Source organism: Pantherophis guttatus, chromosome 2, assembly GCF_059756535.1.
Source record: "Pantherophis guttatus breed Tessera chromosome 2, ASM5975653v1, whole genome shotgun sequence".
NCBI lineage: Eukaryota > Metazoa > Chordata > Lepidosauria > Squamata > Colubridae > Pantherophis > Pantherophis guttatus.
In genome coordinates this window covers 147,149,623-147,170,976 of record NC_142064.1, presented here as the reverse complement: position 1 = coordinate 147,170,976, position 21,354 = coordinate 147,149,623, and the positions used below count along the sequence as shown (strand labels likewise).

Sequence of the window (21,354 nt, the reverse complement as noted above, 5' to 3'; positions counted from 1 at the left end):
GGAAAGATGGAAGGCTGAGTCAACCTTGAGCCTGGTGAGATTTGAACTTGCAGTAATTGCAGGCAGCTGGTGTTACTTAACAGCACTTTAGTCTGCTGCACCATCAAGGCTCTTATAGGAGGAAGAAAGAACATTAAGTATGTTCACCATCTGAGTTATTTATAAAAACAATAAAGGTGAGATAGGATGAAAAAGGTTTAACACAGGTTGCAACTGACAGGTGCAGGGAGCTCTTACATAAAACCATAAAGCAAAACCATCTCCTTTCACTTCAACATGAAGAAGTGATTATGTGCGATTTGGTGATCCTTAGCAGAGGTTCCACAACAGTTACAAAGTAATAAGGATCACCAATCCGATCATTGGTCTCCTCTGAAACAAATCTGTATTGGACTCCAGTATGGGCTCTATACTGGGAACTGCAGTTATACATCTGAAAGGTACCATGCTGTGAAAGGCTGATGTATAGGATTGTAGCATAACAGGGAAAAATTCTTCCTGCTTATTTTGTTTAAACTGGCCTTTTAAAAACATCTCTCTTATTTCATTTTATTTTATTCTCTAAAGCAGGGTTGTCCAACCTTTGCAACTTTTAAGACTTGTGGACTCCACCTCCCTGAACTCCCCAGCCAGCCGTGAACAAAACAGCTGGAAACTTCAGCTAGTTCTTGGTTCCTCTTCCATTCCTTGAACCTATAACCATAAATCCTTTAATCCAATACAGGCTGTGCTGCACCAGGCAAGACGGAAAATTTAGGCAACTACAGAAATTGTAATTCTCCATTGTATCACTCACCCCTTTCCCCAAATCACAGGTTTAACCGCCCACAGAGGCAGGAGGAGGCTCATAGATCACATAAAGAGGCTTAGTGGACAAATAATTCAAGGCAACCCCCCCCCTTGCCCAAAGGGTAGATGTAGTGGGGTTAGTGTAAAAAAAAAAAAAAATCTAACTAGAATAAGTTGGGATTTGGGATCCCGGCTATCTTCCTTTCCCATCTGCCAGTGAGTAGAAAGATGGCGGCCATTGGCAAGCTGTGGCTGCACTCTAAAGTGCTTGTCTTAGGGATGTCCTCCTTCTCCACCAGCTCCTTTTATCAGTGAGATAAAAGGTTATTAAGCAGCACATCTCCCATTCCGAAGCTATTCGCAGCTCTTTTATCGGCTAAAAAGTCTAGAGAAAAAGTTCAACACGGATTGCAACAGACAGCTGCAGGGAGCTCTTACGTATATCCACAAAGCAGAACCATCTCCTTTCACTTCAACATTGAGAAGTTACAGCATTTCTCTGATATGATCTCCTTACTCAGGGCTCCTCTGAGGCAGCAACCTGAGGCAATGGTAAAAAAACTTTTTTGTGTGGCTACTGTGTTCCTTTCTGACCACATCTACCAAATTGGTAGAATGGCTTCTTGCCATTTTTAGGCAGGTGGGAGGAGAAATAAATCCTAAATTAGACTCCCAATTCACCCACCGAAAAGACCCATGTGTATGATGTAGCCTCATATATTACAGTTCTTCCTCATAAAACTATAGAAGTTTGCCTTGACTGGCAAAAAATTGCAAATCCCTACTGTAAGATGTAAGATACACCAACTGCCATCACTACTACTGTATGTTCATGCTGGGCCTTCTCCAAGGACTGAATTGCCATGAATCTGTGCATTTCTCCAAGTCTGAACTTTCAGTATCAAAGAACAGATGCTGAACAACCTATTTTGTCTGTTAAAACATTAAGCAACGTATTTTATTAAAGATTACAGTATGCTCCCTGATATTGATGGAACGATGTGATCTCTTTTCTTTTGATCCTCTAGTCTAAAAGGACTGCCTTCCCGTACCACTTAGAAGAGGCAGCTTTTCATGTCTCGTGCTGAAAGTTCATTCTTCAGCATAGAATGGGAAAATTGACCCCTTGAATAGTCACTTAAATGATTCTAGAAACAATCGTGTTAGGCAATGATTGACCAAGTTTGAATACAGGTAGTCCTCAACTTACAACCATTCGTTTAATGATAGTTAACAACACTGGAAAAAAGTGACTTGTGATTGTTTTTCATACTTAATGACCGTTGAGGGATCCCCAGGGTAATGGAATCAGAATTTGGATGCTTGGCAACTGGTTCATATTTATGATGGTTTCAGAGTCCCAGGGTCATGTGATCATCTTTCTCACAAGCAAGTGGGGAAGCCAGATTCACTTAACAACCATGTTACTAGCTTAACAATTTGCAGTGATTCAATTAACAAATGTGGCAAGAAAGATCGTAAAATGGGGCAAAACTCACTTAACAAAAATCACTTAACAAATGTCTCACTTAATAGAAATTTTGGCTTCAATTGACATAAGTCGAGGACTACCTGTGAATAGCAACTGTATATGCACGCACGCACACACAGAGAGACACACATACATATGGGTTAGTTTTGCTTAAGCAACCTATGTCTACATCGGTCGTTGTAGCAGAAATCTGTTGTTCTGAGCATAAATCTCTTGAGTCTAACTGTGCGTTCTCCCTTATAATTCTTCATCCCATTAAACCCAATTAATCCCCTTCTTACTACTTTTCCTTTTGAAAGCATGATGATGCCTGGTGTACAGATACACCTGGCATACAATGTGTATCTTTTTGATAAGCTCTTCTGTTTTTCACATGTATGCCTATGTCTCCATATCCTCCAGATAATTTTCAAAACCAGGCAATAGAACCAAGGTTTTGCTTTGGAAGCAAAATTACCTTGTACATAGCTGAATTAATCTTAAAACCTAGAAAACCATTTCTCTTCTTGGTTTCTATCTGTAGAATTGAGAATTGCTGGGGCATGGTGGTAAAGGTGTTGGGCTAGGAGTGGTGAAACCCAAATCTTGTCCTACCAAGAAGTCATCTTGGTGACTTTGAAACCATCACTCTCTCTCAGCCCAGATTGGGAGAAGAAGAAGGGACATATTTTTGTGACTAATCTAGCAGCGAAGTCAAAACAAATAATGCAAAACTTCTTGTATGATTATATGATTAAATAATCTGAAATAGTTAAACTTTACTGAACATTTTATTTTACTACTAATGAGTAATAATTAACTCATTTTACTGATGAGCAAAAGTAATATATTGCATCACACAAACTTTCACTTGCAAATTCTGAAATTATATTTAGAAGATCTGGATCAAAGAGAGAAATCCAATATTCTTTTTATTGACTAGAAAGAGAACAAGTTTAAAGAACTGTTTTCTCCAGTAGTGTCTGGATTTTATGAACATTAGCAACTACTGGTGAAGTACACCACAAACCAATTATCTGCTATAAATTGTGTTTATCTGTGCACCTTCAAGTCAATTCTGACTCCTGGCAAGTGCCAGGAACCAATCCCTGTAGTTTTCTTGGTGAGATTTTAGGTTTGGCTTCTCCCTAGGACTGAGAGAACTTGTCCCAGGATTAGCCAATTGGCTTTATGTCTAAGGCAGGATTCGAACTCATGGCCTCCCAGTTTCTAGTCTGGAATCTTAACCATGAAGCCAAGTTGACCTTCAGTATAAATTGTAGAAGATCACAAATTATATGAATTAGATATATAATAATGAGATATTGAAAGTTGCATTAATCCTCTAAGTAAATGTGTAAATTCTTTTTCTTTTTTAACACTGAAATGTTTATAGATTTATCTTTTTCCAATGTTGTACAACTGTCCTTAGAATACTTCTGTGTTATCAGAAAAAATGTGTATGCCTTATCGGAAAAACTATATATTTATATACATATAAATTATTTACCCAGTTTGATTATTGATGCCATGTGCTTTTCAACGGTTTATTAAAGAATAGTTGAATAGTTAAAATATTACTCAACTTCAAAGAGGTTTCTTGGAAAATACAAGCATATGTTCTGTTTCTGACAGTAAATATTGTCAGTTAGATCTCAGGCTGAAGTCTCTAGCCAAAGCAAATACTACCGAGTGACATTTTCTTTTCAGACGTGAATGGACAAATGTCATCTATTTCTTCATTCATTTGTGCGGGAACTACCCCTATGCCTCAGTTATGTAATAAACTGATTAGTTCTTTCAAAATTTCAGTTGCTCAGAGGACAGAACTGTACTTCATTAAGGTATTAATGCTGTAATACTAAAATGAAAGATGTGTACTTGTATCACAGGAAATACGGAAATCTTAGTGAACTACAGGTAGTCCTCGACGTATGACCAAAATTGAATCCAAAATTTGTGTTGCTACATGAGAAACTTGTTAGGTGAGTTTTGCCCCATTTTAAGACTTTTTTTTTTGCCACACTTGTTAAGTGAATCGCTGCAATTGTTAAATTAGTAACTTGGTTGTTAAGTGAATCTGGTTTCTCCATTGACTTTGCTTGTCAGAAGGTCGCATAACATGATCACATGTCCCCAGGACACTGCAACCGTCATAAACCTGAATCAGTTGCTAAGCATCGGAATTTTGATTATGTGACCACAGGGATGCTGCAATGGTCGTAAGTGTGAAAAACTGTCATAAGTCACTTTTTCAATGCCATTATAACTTCGAATGGTCACTAAACGAACTGTTGTAAGTCGACACCTACCTAAAAAAACTATTTTGAGTGGATCAATATCAAGTTTTTGAAAATTAACCCTGTGTATAAAGTTTACTTTAATTTGGAAAACAAATAATTAACAGCCAAGATTTCTGATCTTTTTTCAATTCATTTCATTTTTTAATTGAGTTTTACCCTATTTTAAGACCTTTCTTCCTATAATTGTCAAGTGAATCATTGCAGTTGTGAAGTTAGTCACAAAATTGTTAAGCAAATTTGGCTTCCCAGTTGATTTTGCTTGTCAGAAAGAGTTAAAAGGGGAATCACATGAGCCCAGGACACTGCAACCATCATAAATATGAACCACTTGCCAAGCATCTGAATTTTGATCATGTGACCATGGGGATGCTGCAATAGTCATAAGTGTGAAACAATGGTCATAAGTCAGTTTTTTCAATGCTGTTGTAACTTGGAACAGTCACTAAATGAACTGTTGTAAGTCGAGGACTACCGGTACCTAAAATAATATCCAAAGCTACAAGCTAATCAATACCAGTGCCCCTTTTTCATAAAAAGCAAATATTGGATCATCCTTGTGCCCACCCTTTTATTGGTTGTGGCTGTGAATTTCCTAATAACTCATCAAAAAAGAATGTGCAAATTGCACAATTCTGCAAACAGTTAAAGGTTGAACAGTGTTTCTTTTCTTCTTTTTGGCTTGTTGTAATATGTAAATTATTTCTATACTGATAATGCAATCAGTCAATCAAAAACATATTGACATTTTTTCTGAAGAAATATTTGTCCAATTCTTACAGTGCTTACAATATTGTCCCTTTTTAATAATCTCTATTCCTTATCCCATAGAGCAGTTCCTGTTCTGTTAATTTCATAGAATTTCAGAAGTCTTTAGGCTATTCTGCAACATTCTTGGTCTACAGAATATTGATATTCATTGCAAGACCAGGATGTTAAGCAAATGGTGTCATTGCTTAGAGCAGGGGTCCCCAACCCCCGGGCTGCAGCCCACTGTTGTGGCCCCGCCCTCTGAGCCTATCCCATCGGAGGAAGAAAGCTCCGAGCATGAGGAAGAGGAGTCAGCCAGGAGTCTGGCACTGTCTCAGGAGCCGGCCGAGGGAGAGGAGATTAGCCGGGAGACAGGTGTCTCGGATGAGAGTGGAGGAGAGACGTCATTCCTGGATGCACGCCTCCGAAGGCGTGATAAACGATTGCAGCAGCTCAGGAGGCGTGCTAGGGATTAGAACTGAGTCACTGGACCACACCCCAGAGACTATATAATAGAGGGTGGTGGCCAGTGATCCCTGTGACGAACAAAAATAAACCTTGGATAGTCACTAAAGCATCGTCCGAAACTGCTGAGAGGAATATTATTCTGTTGGACTCTTGTACGCTGAGTATATTATCTTTCTGTTCTGTGGAAATAAAAGCACTTGGCAGACGGTGTGTATATCGCTGCCAAGTTGGAGATAAAGACCTGGGTGTGTGCCAAGTGCTTCCTTAACCCTCAGCTGGCTGTGTTTGTGTGTGTGTGTGGACGGGGACAGATCAGCCCACTACCAGGCCTGGAGCCTTTTGGAACTGGGCCATGGAAGAGGCAAGCGAGAGTGCTCCATTTGTGCAGGCAGCGGCTGCACTTGCCTGCCACTTGCGCAAATGGAGCTGCGCATGCGTGCGTGCTTTCCCGCCATGCACACTGAACCATCACCTCCACCACCACCCTGGCCGGTCGGTCCACAAAGCCCAAAAGGTTGGGGAACTCTGGCTTAGAGCTTGAGTTTGAAGCATCCCACCAATTCTGTCATTGGAAATACAGCCTCTGAAAACTTAGTGTTTCATTTAGATATATGCCACTTAAAGACGATGAAGAGAAAAACAAATTATTTTCATCCTGCACCATATTTAAAAGTTGCAGTCTTTTAAATGTAATTAATTAGTTGATTAAGTAGTAATTAACTGAAGGAAACTCCTATTCAACTCAGTAATTATTTTTGTAACAAAGTTTATTTCACTAATTTAAGATATAATTTTTGTACTTCCATTTCATCTAGTTTTAAAGGATGAAGCTTAACATTGCCCCTTGATTTTAAAGTCCACTGATTGGACTTTGTGCTCCTTTTGCACCCTCCAAATGGGTCTAAGACAACTCACCGCAGCCAACTTGCCAGGGCCAACTCGCTGCAGGATAATTTGCGGCAGAACAAGAATTACACTAATATCGAAGAAATTGTGGTATATATAGTAATTAAGGACAGGATGGCAAAAGAGGGACAAAATGAAATGTGAATGACAAAAATTATATTTTTAAAATTATTTTAAATAATTAAATTGAATTGTTGAATTGTTCTGCGGCAAATTGTCCCGCAGCGAGTTGGCCATGGTGAGTTGTCCTGTGGCGAATTGACCGTGGCAAATTGGCTGTGATGAGTTAGCTGTGGCAAATTGGTCATAGAGAGTTGTCTCATTCCACCTCCAAATCTGTCCTAAGGGATCTTCCAAACCATTGGAGCACATTTGGGAGTGCAAAATGAAGTTGCATCTTCTTCCTTGGTGAGCCACAGACTGAAATACTTTAATAAGTAGAAAATTATCTTTAGATTTCGCCTATTGTGAAGAGGAAAACATGAAGACTATATGCAATGTGATATTACTATAGGACAAAACTTCATATGTAATGAAAATGAAATCATCTTAAATTTTATCCCTCTTTTAATGGGGCTGAAGAACACTAAGCACATGACGTAAATCTGATGTAATAAATTAAGAGATATGTATTTACAATTGTCCCAATTAAGTTCAAGCATTTATTCAAGTCCCGACTTCTTTTTTCAAGGGAGAGTTAGAAATGCGAAAAATATTATATAATCAGTGAGTCATTCAGTCTTAAAACAGTAGAAAATATTTAAAATCATTTCCAGAAGTAACAATTTAAGATATCACATAATTACAAGGTTTGCTGCATAGGATAATAGAACTTTATAACATTAAGATGTAATTATAAGAACGATATCTCTATTGGTAAAAAATTATAAAATCTAAAATATGGCACTGATACTATATGGTGCTATAAACAAGTAGCATAAAATTAATGAAATAAATTATCATAATACGGTATATGAAGCCTGCTATAAAATTAATACACTTATTTAGAAATATCCTGATTTAATCTTCCTCCAGGAAACTCACCTAAAATAATCTGTATCTGAGAATACTTGTTTTTTTACAAAGAAAAGGTGCTTCTAGGTAATGGAGCCTAAGTACTCAACTAACAGGTGCAGTTAGAGGAACAGTTTCCCATTTGTGGTTTTTTTTAAAAAAAAAAACAACAGTACATGTAAACTGCAAACCAAATATCTCTGCAAAAGAAATATTTCTGTGAGCTCTTTTGGATTTCCCAATAAGGAAGTTGAAAAGGGCTCAGTTTTTTTCTAAGTAGGCACCTCCATTTCTTGTATGAGGAACAAATCTCTTATGAGATCATATGAATTGGATAAAGTAACTCATTTGATCCTGTAGCACATTTTCTTACCACGTACAAATATAGCTCTGTTTTGACAGAAGGTAATTCAACAGTTAATGAAATGCTCGTTCGGTTTTTCAAAATAACAAACCCTATTCTGAAACCAATTGCATCTTTCTTTTTACCAAACACTTTGTGTAAAATAATTCAATATGGTTAACATCTTTGTTTCCGATCAGTCAGTTTTTTGTCTTTTGGAAAACATCAATCCTATGCCCAGATATGTCATTTCAGGCCTTAAGAGTTTCATATAGCTAACAGTAGTGCTAAATATACTTTTGAAACTTCTCAGGCAATGGCAGGTGGCTAAACAATCAAATGCTCTTTCTGAACAGTTGTTTTTAAGATAAAGAATTACAGCAAAAATACTCATGGTCAGAGCCCAGCTGATGGAATGTGAAAAACCTGAAAGGCTTTGAAGAGAACCCCAGTTTGTGGGTAAACCCCTGAAATAAAATTAATTTACATGTTCCTCTATTTTATTAGTAATTTTCATTTGAGGCAATGAAGGTTCCTAAACTATTTTGGGACATGAAGTGCCTTTTTTTTTCTATCCCTGGTTACCATGGGACACAATGCAGTTTCATCTGCTTGTTTCCATGAGACCTTGTCACAAGATGTTGTCTCAGAGATCAGACCTGTCTGTTTTTGGCAACTTTAAGTGGTGTCCCAAATCAGCCTGGGGCAATTATCTCTACAGGCAGAGCTCCTTTTTCTTTTTTCTTTCTATTTGGTAGAGTTTAAGAAGAAAAAATGCTAGTAGGTTTTTAAAACATTTTGTTCTGGGTTAAGCCATTGTTTTACCTGACAAAATTCATCAAGTTCTTTCACTTTCTGACTCTAGAAAGGCAGGATCTGTCTTTTCCTCCCTGGCTCCCCTTTTTCTGGCCAGGATACCACCAAGAGTTTACAGGTGCCTTGCTGAGGCAGCAGCTTTGTCTACAGGGTTTAATGGGAGGTTTTCTCCTCCCTGAGCAAACTCAGAGAGGTCCTGCTGTCTTTTCATTCATGGAAACTGATGTTTAGAAATATCTGTCTGGCCGTTCTTCCTCCTTCCTCTGTCAACCGCCAACGAACCCAACTTCCAACTGTCCCAACATTCAGCCCTCTTTCTTCAGACCTTCTCCCTTCTCTTCCTCCAAAGGAGAAAGAATTTAACCCTTAATTACGATCAACCACGACACTGGCTGCGCTCTGTTCTTTGTTACTCAGTTCCCTAAGAAATACAGGTAGTCCTTGACTTACAGAAGTTCATTTAGTGACTGTTCAAAGTTACAATGGCACTGAAAAATATGATTTATGACCGTTTTTCACAGTTATGACCTTTGCAGAATCCCCACAGTCAGCTTAGCAACTGGTTCATATTTATGACCGTTGCTGTGTCCCTAGGTCATGTGATCACCTTTTGCGACCTTCTGACAAGCTAAGTCGGTGGGGAAACCAGATTCCCTTAACAACTAACTTATCACCTGCAGTAACTCAGTTAACAATTGTGGCAAGAAAGGTCGTAGAATGGGGCAAAACTCACTTAACAAATGTCTCACTTAACAGAAATTTTAGGCTCAATTGTGGTTGTAAGTCGGGGACTACCTATAGAGTCCCAGTGCATTGCCTCAGGGCTTTGCATGCCTTACTCCAAAGCTTTATGAATTATATAAGTGGTAGGCATTTAGTGGCGCTCCCCTTTCTTAGTCTTATGACAAAGATAGGTAAATTGAGGCCTTCCTTTTTGTAATCTCTGAGGTTATCTTTTTAGTAGTATTTTTCCCCAAATCAACAGTACAGTTCCTATCATTTTGAAGTAGCAAATATATGAAACCTATAATGTAAATAGTAAAACAAAGGTTTGTTTTAAAAATGTGTGCCAAATATCTCCAATAAAACTTGAAGAGATGACGACAATAGAGAAAATCCTAATCTCATCTTTTTGTGTGACATGGCATTACATGATTTTCATTATCACTGCCATCCTTGCTCTCTTTCTCCCAAATTTCTTTAAGGGTAGGGAAATTAAGGCTCTCCAGTTGCTGCTGAACTACAGCTCCCAGAATCCTTTACCATCCTCCATTATGGGGTGAGGGCTGATAGCTCAGCAGCATCTTAAAATCCATAAATTCCCTGTTCCTCATGCCCACACAGCAGAAGGAAAACAGAAAAAGGGCAAATCAAGTTCACGAATACTGATTGTTTTGCTTCTCTCTGTGCAGTGGGTGGATTGTGTTCTGATCTAAACTGTGGCCTGACTAGCACAGTGTGCTCTTCAGATTAAGGATGATTATGTACCATGGTTTCTTTTCCTACTAGCTCAACATCTAAAGTGCCCAACGTTCAATATATGGTAGCAATAGTAGGAAAGCTACTAAAAAGCACAGGTTTAAAATAGTATAATCCTGCTCGGGTTGCTTGTGCTAACTAGCCTACTTATTTTGCAAGAAAGAGAAACTGGTCATTATGTCGCAGAATATACATTTTTACCCTGCTTATCAAATCTTCACCTTCCTCAGTTAACAACAAAATAAATCTAACGCTTCTGCTCTTTTTTTTGTTCTTTAGAACTGTGGAAATGCCAATTCAGTGACTTTGCCAGAGACATTATTGTTCGTTTCAACTCTTGATGGGAGTTTACATGCAGTTAGCAAGAGAACGGGGTCAATTAAATGGACTTTAAAGGAAGGTGAGTATAAGAGATGCTATATTGCCCTTCTCTTCATTAACTTGTAATTGCAAAGTTAATATATGTCAGAATCAGTTTTGGTTTTTTTAAAATCACATTCTGAAGAGCCTACTAGCCTGTGCAAGGTTGCTTATTATTTGGTTGTGATCCTATGATTTCAATGACACTTACACTATTTCCAAGTTAGAATACACAGGATTGCAAATTAAGAGAATAAACCTAGGCATGACTATTCAAAGAAACTCCTGCTGAATTCAAGTGGCATGAGTACAGTGCATGCCAAATCTATCAATTTCTCAGGCCTGTTTATCTTCAGGAATCTTGGAAAACTGTTTTTTAATAGTTGCCTTCAAAGTCTTAATTTCAGATTACTTAAAAGGGTGGTAGCATAATTGTGGAATCAGTATGTAGGATATGGGGGAGAGGGGGAGGCTCATGCCACCATAAAGCTACATCTACCCTTAATTAAAATGTGCCATGATTTTGTTAAGAAATTCAAGCTATTTCCGGGCTCTGGGTGAACTTTTCCAAAACTTCAGAGTTTTCTTCTCCTGTTGCAATGACCGCATGCTATGATTCAACCTGATAAAGTGTATTATGTATGTCCAGACCAGTTATTGCTCAACAAAACAGAAAATGCTATGTGCCACAATACCCTTTTTTCTCAGATAGAAATAGTTTTATCTGTAATGGATAGGTAGATCTGTTCCCATAAGTAAGCAGGCTTTTCATTTGAATTAGTTTACAGATAAAAGTTAGAATAAATTGCCCATCCCATTCTCTCCATTTATTTTTTTGAATGTGGAATGTATTTAAGTGACACTTAGAATGTGTAATGATCACGCAGATGCTCTAGACTACAAAAACAGTTGAGCTCCTCTTGAAGGGATTGTCATGCAGATAAAGTTTGCACTGAACTATACCTATGGCTTCCCAAAACTGTTTGGGAATGTGAAAGGACACTTCAGTCAGCCAGATGTGTGTATTGACAAATGGTTTTATAGAAAAGAGGGGCATATCTGTGTCTTGAGTGAGTGAGTGGCTGTAAGAGAGAGAGAAACATTGTCATATTTTATTATGGTTTTAAATGAAGGACACAAATTTAATGCCATAAAATTCACATCTCTGTAACTCCCTAAATCTGTCCGGAGCTATTTTGCAGAGCACATGTGGCTGAGGGAGACTGTGGAGAGGAAGAAAATTGCTATACGGTTTTGGGGTCTATTAAATGGATACCACCCTAAAGTAGAAAGTAAGGATACAATTATTCAGAAGTAGTTAGTACAGGTAGTCCTTGACTTATGACCACAATGAGCCCAAAATTTCTGTTGCTAAGCAAGACAGTTGTTAAGTGAGTTTTGCCCCATTTACGAACTTTATTGGCTCAGTTGTTAAGTGAATCACTACAGTTGGTAAGTTAGTAATATGATTATTAAATAAATCTGGCTTCACCATTGACTTTGCTTATCAGGAGGTCACAAAAGGCATGACTCCAGGACATGCAACCACCATAAATACATGCCAGTTGCCAAGCATCCAAATGTTGATCATGTGTCCATGGGGATGGTGCAATGGTTGTTAAGTGTAAAAAACAGTCATAAATCACTTTTTCAGTGCCATTGTAACTTTGAAGAATCACTTATTGTTGTAAGTCAAGGACTATCTGTACTGTACTGTCATCTGTACTGACTTTAATGATCCTTAGTTTCCAATAAGTTAATCCGGAATTGAAATATGTAAAACTGTGTGTTGTAATTTGCACATAACTTCTCATCTGGAAATACATAATATTTTTTCCAATACAAACTCATTACAAGGCAAATATACCACAACCAACATTTTCTTCATAAATATTTAAGGATTAAAAAAAAAACCACCCAGAATTTCTGAAAACAAGCTGCCATCTTATTAATAGGATAAGAACAGGGAATTATGGCTCTTCCACATACAGTATTTTGATCCTTCCAATTCCTTGCCATCAACCCAGTGGTGGGATTCAATTTTTTTTACTACCAGTTCTATGGTCGTGGCTTGGTGGGCATGGCATTGCTTGGTGGTCATGGCTTGGTGAGCATGGCAGGGGAAGGATATTGTAAAATCTCCATTCCCACCCCACTCCAGGGGAAGGATACTGTAAAATCTCCATTCCCTCCCCAGTCCAGGGGAAGATTACTGCAAAATCCTCATTTCCTTCCAATCAGCTGGGACTCGGGAGGCAGAGAATAGATGGAGGTGGAGCCAGTCAGAGGTAGTATTTACTGGTTCTCCAAACTGCTCAAAATTTCCGCCACCGGTTCTCCAGAACTGGTCAGAACCTGCTGAATACCACCTCTGCATCAACTTTGTGGGCCTGCTCTTAAAGCATGAGAATTAAAGTTTAAAGCATTTGATGCAGGTATTATAGAGATATTTGTTAGCACAGTCTCAGAGTACTGCTAAAAACTATTTAATAATTTTGAGTGCCAAGCTACTCTATTGAGTATTGATTAGTGAGCTAGACTACTCTTGCTTATAAAGCTATAATAAATAGTCATGCTGTCATCTGTTCTTCCAGAAGTAATTCTCCTGGAAATAGCTGGATTTGTAGGATGATATATGAAAATAGCTTAATTTGTTAGATAATATATTACTTATTTATCTACTCACTATACAACAGATGCAATTTGGATATTCCTGGTTTTATTTCTGTGCTGAAAAAGAATAAGAGGCAAGGGATTCCACTGAGAAAACCTCTTGAACCTATTGCTAACAATGAATACTAAAAGCACGTTGCAATTTGCAATATCTTGAAGCGATAGAAAAATGCTGCTAATTTGACTTATTGCATATGGATATGGATGCTTCTGGGACTTATTGCCTCTGTGCCAAAATAACATAATTAGCTTTGAGTTGAGAAAATGTAAGTATGAGTGACCCTAAGACAATAGTAAGTATCTTACATCAAGAGCAGTAAGAGTTTGGAAGTGAAATCCAACCCCCACCCCCAAAGCTTTTCTAGAATCTAAAGCATTTGCCCAAATGAGGAAAACACTGAGCAAATTCTGTCCCCTTTTATCCTTCTGTGCTATGTCACAGTGCACTTTCAAAAAGGGCAGAGTTTACTATGTAGTTTTCATTGTTTGAACCGCAAGTTCACCGTGGCCTGGCAGTCTGCTGGGATCCAGCAGTTTTCCAGAAAACCTAAAGGTAAGAACTAGAAGGGATAGAGAGAGGTTTGAAAGAAATAGCTGGACACAGTGCTTGCAACAAGAAAGAATGAAACAACAGCAGTGAGCAGACATCTTCAATAGTGGTCTGGGAGAATTTCCTTGAGAGAAAGGAGAACCACAGAGTCATATAAGATGCAGTTTAGCCCACAGAAGCAATGGGGGTGTGGCAGGGGTGGGTTCTATTTACTTTTACTACCGGTTCGCAACAGGGCTGCGTGCTCTTCTGCGCATGTACAGAAGCATTTAGAAGCATATAGAACTACTGGTTCTATAGAACTGGTGCGAACCTGGGGCAACCCACCACTGGGGTGCGGTTATTGCTTCAGAAGGATCATCCCTAGTTTCTTGAGCTTTAAAGGTGTGGGTGGGGAGAAATGTACAGATAGTCCTCGACTTACAACCATAATTGAGCCCAAAATTTCTGTTGTTAAGTGAGACATTTGTTAAGTAAGTTTTGCCCAGTGGTGGAATTCAAATTTTTTTACTACTGGTTCTGTGGGTGTGGCTTGGTGGGCGTGGCAGGGAAGGATACTGCAAAATCTCCATTCCCACCCCACTCCAGGGGAAGGATACTGCAAAATCTCCATTCCCACCCCACTCTGGGGCCAGCCAGAGGTGGTATTTGCCGGTTCTCTGAACTACTCAAAATTTCCGCTACCGGTTCTCCAGAAATGTCAGAACCTGCTGAATTTCACCCCTGGTTTTGCCCCAATTTCACAACTTTTCTTGCCTCAGTTGTTAAGTGAATCACTGCTGTTGATAAGTTAGTAACCCGGTTGTTAAGGGAATCTGGCTTCTCCATTGACTTTGCTTGTCAGAAGGTTGCAAAAGGGGATCACATGACCTCAACTACAACCGTCATAAATGTGAACCAGTTGTCAAGCATCTGACTTTTGATCACATGTTCATGGGAATGCTGCAAAGGTCATAACTGAAAAACAGTCATAAATCACTTTTTTCAGTGCCGTCGTAACATTTCACTAAATGAACTGTTATAAGCCAAGGTCTACCTGTACTTTCAGACTTGCAAAATACTGTTACTGTAATTTTACAATAAAGGCAGTGTTAGGACTCATGGTTGGTGCTTCTTCTCTGGATTACCTCTAAGGGCTGACCCCTTCCTCTTCCAGTGTAAATTTGGAGGAGGGAATCTCAGTGGGGAAAGGAAAAGTGGGGAATGGGCTGTCTATATAGCCCTTGCAGCAGAGAAAATGCTGCCTCTTGCTTGTTCTCCATCCAGGAAGTTGCTATTTGGGGGCTGGGAAAAAGCAGCACACAGGAATGCAAGAGCCATTTCTTCCCAACCCAGAACATGCACTCACAGCACAGAAAGTAACCTGTGTTTCTGTCTGGTCCAGCACCAACTATCAGTCTTCCTGGAGAAGTGTGGTAAGATGAATGGAAACAGGGAAGTACATTGACATGTATACAGAGGAACCATTAGTTTCAAAGCAAATGTCTTGCAAAATGTCTTTGGTTGATCAGAACAGTCAGACTGGATAATCCAGTTTTATTTTAAAATGTTATTGCATTTGAAATATTCCTTTAGATCCGTATCTGAACACAACCTTCTCAATTGATGTATTGTAAGATACTTAATGCCTATTAGTTTGGCTCCATATACAAGAAAGCCACATTTTTGTGCATGAAAAAGATCTTGATGGGGTAATTATGCTAAAACTCTTTTTAAAAGCATTTCTGTGTTCTGACATTTCTTGATTGAGGATACAGCGTGAAATAAGCTTGCTACTGATATTTAATGCAAAACTATGAGATACCTTTGACCATAGCAATTCTGGTAAAAGCCTAATTAAATCTTGTTTCATCTCTTCTTGGATCAAAATGGATTTTGAACCAATTTTTATTTTCTTACCTGAATCTGTTACAGTTCATAAAGAGAATTCTTTAATATTTGCTATCTATTTATTTACATAAGAAATGTATGTAAATATTGTTCATATTATTGGAAGTTGTTGCTAGAGTGTTCTGAGTTCAATACAGTAGTAAACAGAGCCTTGATAGTACAGTGGTCTACGCACCCTGTTATTAACACAGCTGCCTGCAATTTACTGCTGGTTCGAATCTCTCCAAGGCTCAAGGTTGACTCAGCCTTCCATCCTTTCTAAGGTAGGTGAAATGAGGACCCAGTTTGTGGGGGCAATAAGCTGACTTTGTATAAATATATACAAAAGTATGAAGGCTATTGCTTAACGCATTGTAAGACGCCCTGAGTCTCCGGAGAAGGGCGGCATATAAATCAAATTAAAAAACAAAACAAAAAACTAACCACACACACACGTGTGCATGCACACACAGAGTTTATTCTGTATTCCATCTACATACTTCTGATTCAAATTTTAAGTAAAAATTTTAGAAGAAAACAAGAAGGACTTGGTTAATAATTTGACCCAATCTGCTTAAGACAAGCAGTATTGAAAAAGAATCCATATTTCTATGTCATGTCTGGAGCCTCTAATTCCAAAATTTGTTCACTATAGTTTCACTGCTAAGGCTACTCATCTCAATCATTCAGATACATTATATTACAATATGGTTAATTTAACACACTAAGGCTCTAATCAGGAATGGTTTCCTAAGTACCGGTAACATATGAAACCTCATAAAAACCTTCCTAAGCAATAATATATAAAGTTGTAGATGGAAAAGATAATTAAAAAAAGAATCCTCATTTTCCTACTAATTAGACTATCAGAAAAAGACTTTTATTATATAATTGCCATGCTTCAATTTGTCCATTTTAGAAGAGATCCGGACAATTCAGTGTACTACTTTTACGTTTTTAAAACAAGAAGAAGGAAAAAATGTTAATCTGCACAGTATCTTTTGATCGGAAGCGGTAAACATAATCAATCTGGAAACATTAAGGCAGATTAGGGGAAAATATTTCCTTCATTAGACTAGCTCCAATGTTTAGACTGTATTCCAGAATGGCTGATATAAAAGATTGACAAGCTTCCAAGATTTTTACAAGAATGTAAAGGGATAACTCCTATCTCAGGCCTAAAAAACAAAAGTTGAGGGGAATACAAGAAAACCCAGATACCAATTCTTAACACCATATGATCTTAAACTTTACCTCTGCCACAATTTAGAGGAGCAGCTGCTGTATAATTGTCATTGGAGAGGTAAGCTTCAGTGGTGGGTTACGAACCAGTAGTAGAAATTTTGAGTAGTTCGGAGAACCGGTAAATGTCACCTCTGCCTGGCTCCGTCCCCAATCTATTCGCTGCCTCCTGAGTCCCAGCTGATCGGCTAGAAGGAAAAAATCAGGGCTCACTTGATAAAGAAGAGGAATAAAAACACCTTTGTTTTAAATTGAGAAGCCGAGAAGCCTCCCAACTGATCGGCTAGAACCGATCCGTTCCTTGTAAACTGCTCGGTGGTGGTAGATTGGCAATTGAGGCCAAGCTGCATGAAAGCGGTTTCCGATGCTCTCGATGGTGGCAGAGCGGCAAAAAACTGTTTAAACTCTTGCCGCGGCGCTTCAAAGGGCCACCCTACAGCAGTGTAAAAGAGTAAAAGGCAGTGTGGTGGTAGACCAGTGCGCTCCAAAAACAAATGGGTAGACAGGAACACTCCAAAAACAAATGGGTAGACCGGTATGCTCCAAAAACAAATGAGTAGACTGGTACGGCTCTGCAAGCAGTTAAAAGCCTGGTAGACCAGTACCTCTGCGAAATCCTAAAGAATTGCTTGTCACATGACCATCAAACCATGCCCACAAAATAAGCCACACCCACAGAACTGGTAGTAAAGATTTTTAGAACCCACCCCTGAAAAGCTTGATGGACTTTGTTTCTGAAGAAGACTGATCATTATCTTCACTCAAGAGTCTTAAACAGGGGTCCTCAAACTACGGCCCACGGGCCAGATATGGCCTGCCGAAGCCATTAATCCAGCCCGCGCAGGACCACCAGACTGCTCCACCCACATTGCTCCACCTACCCGCCGGTCCCCACCCACCTTCTGGAGGCCGAGGAGGCCAAAAATGGGATGCGCAGAGGCCTCAGGAGGCCAAAACCAGGCCCGTTTTTGGATGGCAGAGTGGTTCTGGAGGCCGAGGAGGCCAAAAATAGGACACTTCCCGGCCTCCAGAGAGAGAGAGGGAGAGGGAGGGAGGGAGGGAGGGAGAAAGACATACAAACACCCACACCCACACACATACACAAACAGAAGTTTCTCACACACCCCAAGGCAGCCACATCCGTTCACTAATCTGCTTTCCACCCCCAGGAGCATAACAAAGTTTAATTTGTGTGTATTGTTTAATGGACTGCCAAGCCCACCCAGTCACATGACCACCTAGCCATGCCCACCCAGCCAGTCTGGCCCCCCAACAATCTGAGGGACCATGAATTGGCCCTGTTTAAAAAGTTTGAGGACCCCTGGTCTTAGACATTTAAAGCTACGCTTTTGTTTGTGTTATCAAAGTTATGACTGTAATTCCATAATTCCAGAACCCTAACAAAAAAAACCCTGCAATATTTGCAAAATTTCTTCCACTCATATCAGACCAAAAGGGAGAAATAAAATATTGAATGTATTGCTTTCTAATTGTTTCTACTTGATCTGTGTATCAACAATAATTGCCAGATAGATAGATAATTGCCTATCCTGCTCTGGTATGACCAAGAATCAAAGATGGGGCTATGCAGGTAAAATGAGTTTATTGATGCACAAAACAAAATGCACAAAATTGTTGTCCAGAAGCAAAGATTAGAATTAAGCCATATTTGATGTTTTGGCAGAATATGCATTATGGGTTGGAGAAAATATAATGATTTCTCCCCATCCTCCATCAGACTTCACAGACTTTTAATTATTAATTAGTTACAAAGTTGTTAATTTTTAATTTGTCAGACCTAGAACAGTACTCCTATTTCATATTTATATTTGTGTTTGTGTGTGTACACTCTTCTAGGTCTAACTGACAAATTAAAAATTAACAAGTTACTTTGTCCAGATGGCATAGGCCCTGGAGTTTTTAAAGAACTCAAAGGTGCAGTTGTTGATTTTCCAGTTGATATGCAACTTATTATCAAAATCATGTAAGGTCAATTTAAAAAAAGAGAGATCCATTTGGCAGGAGAATTGTCTGGAAATAATAGACACGGTAACTTAAATTCAGTCCCAGAAAACATTGTGGAAAACAACATCTAAATTAGAATAATTAAAAATACAAAAAAACAGATTCTGCAGAAGAATACATGTCATTTTCATTAAGAAAATTTATGCCTCATTAGCTTTTTAGAATTCTTTGTCCAACAAATTCTAATAAAGATTATCTAATACATATGGTTATTGGTTTTCCAAAAACCTCCTGAAGCATAGTTCACCCATCAATGGCTCCGATAAATCTGAGGGTCTCCAAATGGCCTAAAAATGGGTAAAAAAGCAAAGAACTGAAACAGTTTTCATAAGGGAAGAAAGTGAGCCGACATTGGTATTAGCTTTGGTGCTATAATTTTGATCTTGTTTCCAAGTGTCATTAAATTGTTCAGGCTATAGAAAGGACTATATTCTTCAAAATTAATTATCTAATGAACCCAAAATGGAGTGATATTCAAGAAGTGTTTTCATATATCGGTAGATAATGGCTTATCTGGCTAGGATTAACATGAAAAGATTCACTTGAAGAGAATATCAGCTGTTTGTTAAAAGACTGAACGTGAAAATGACAAACTCTACATCGGGGTTTATTTATTTATAAAAATTAGACGGGTGGCTTATGGCAATTTAAAAATTACAACATCAATATGCAGAAGAGCTTATTCTCAAAATATAATTTAATATATTAACATATTCTCAAAATATAACAGAGCCAGTTTGGTCTAGTGGTTAAGGCACCAGGCTTGAACCTGGAAGTCTGGGAGTTCTAGTCCTGTTGTGGGCATGAAAACAACTGGGTCAGTCAACTCTCAGCCCTATCCACCTCAGGGTTGTTGTGGGGAAAATAGGAGAAAGACAGAATATTAAGTATGTCCCCCCCTCAAGTTATTTATAAAAATAATAAAGGTGGATAAATAAGTAAATAAATGCACTGCAATTGTAGAGATCTTATTGTATTGTTTTATCTTGAGAAAATACTCATAAGAAGTAACAGCAGATGCCATGAAGGCAGTGGCTAGATAAAAAACATATTTTTTTAAAAAAGGAGAGATTTGGTATAACTTGTAGTGCTTCAGAGTCATTGCCAATAAAGTACTTGGGGCAATCCCATAGTATCAGTCTGTACTTCCTTAAGTCTGCTGCATCTTTTTTCAGGATTGTGTGACTGTTCAAGGAAAGTATATCTTTGGTTTAAGGAGGCATAGACAAATGCCGAGTACCCTTTTGCTCTATTTTCTGGTCCACATATAAGTACCTTTTTGCTCTATTTTCTGGTCCACATATTCTGAATACAGAATTTAGAAGATAGAAAGTCTGCTCAGACCAATATTTAACTATCCTGCAAAAGATAGCATATGAATTAGTTCTCAGACTGATCAGTTATCAAAACAAGGAGCCAATGCAGGCTTCCCCAGCTTTAGAAAAGGGACAGCCCACTCTCTCCTCCAGCCTCTCTATCAAAAGAACCAACACAAAACTATCAAGAATTTTGCTGCCATAAGTGACTATATTGAAATACCGCATTTTAAAGAAAAGGACTTCTTGGAAGTCTTATAGCTTCATCCTTCTAGTAAATTCCTCCAGCTCTGTGTGGAGGGAAACCAGGCAGAGAGTAGAGAATAGAGAAACTACAATTAATTGGATAATGATAATCACAAAATGCAAAGACCTGCAACTTCACTTAGAACAGCTTACATCTTGCAACAGGACCTTTAATATTATTCAGCAACATCTGTCTATCCCACATCCTTGGGAAGGACTTCTTAGATAGACAAAAATGCCAAATCCAAACTAACATTGGCATGACTGTGGCCAACCATAATAATAACAAGCTTTGTAAACCCCTATTGCTTGTTGCCCTCAATAAGCCAAGGATAATAAACGGCCTTTTTGTCTAATCTTTAGGAAAGGAATTGAAAACAAAATATGAAGTACCACTTTGGGGTCTGGATATCGCAGTCAGCTGAAAACAGCCTTCTCAGAAAGGATACTATAAGAAGCAGCCAAAATGGTTTGCCCGATTTGAGGAACAGCTAACATTTGGAACTGGGTTGAGTTGAGAAAAGCAATAACAATAAGGACCAGGATTGCCGTTAATACAACTATGATAGGTTTGGAAAAAATGAATCATTATCCATTTTCTTTCGTCCTCCGTAATATTGGAAGTCATGGCCTACTTAGTGGTATGTTTAGGGAAGTTTTAAGTATATCTTCACAAGGGAGTCCATTAACATGGAGAGTTTACCGCTAGGAATCATAGATATGGAATTAGACAAATC

The 21,354-nt window shown here is 38.6% G+C and overlaps 1 protein-coding gene across 1 annotated transcript in view; it reads left to right on the top strand.

Annotated features, from left to right (window-relative positions):
- The window catches only part of ERN1 (endoplasmic reticulum to nucleus signaling 1), an 81,641-nt gene that overhangs the window by 14,867 nt on the left and 45,420 nt on the right, over nt 1-21,354 (top strand). Inside the window, exon 2 of the mRNA XM_034412608.3 lies at nt 10,616-10,736. Coding sequence (XP_034268499.2) covers nt 10,616-10,736 — 121 coding nt within the window. The remainder of the gene's footprint in view (nt 1-10,615; nt 10,737-21,354) is intronic.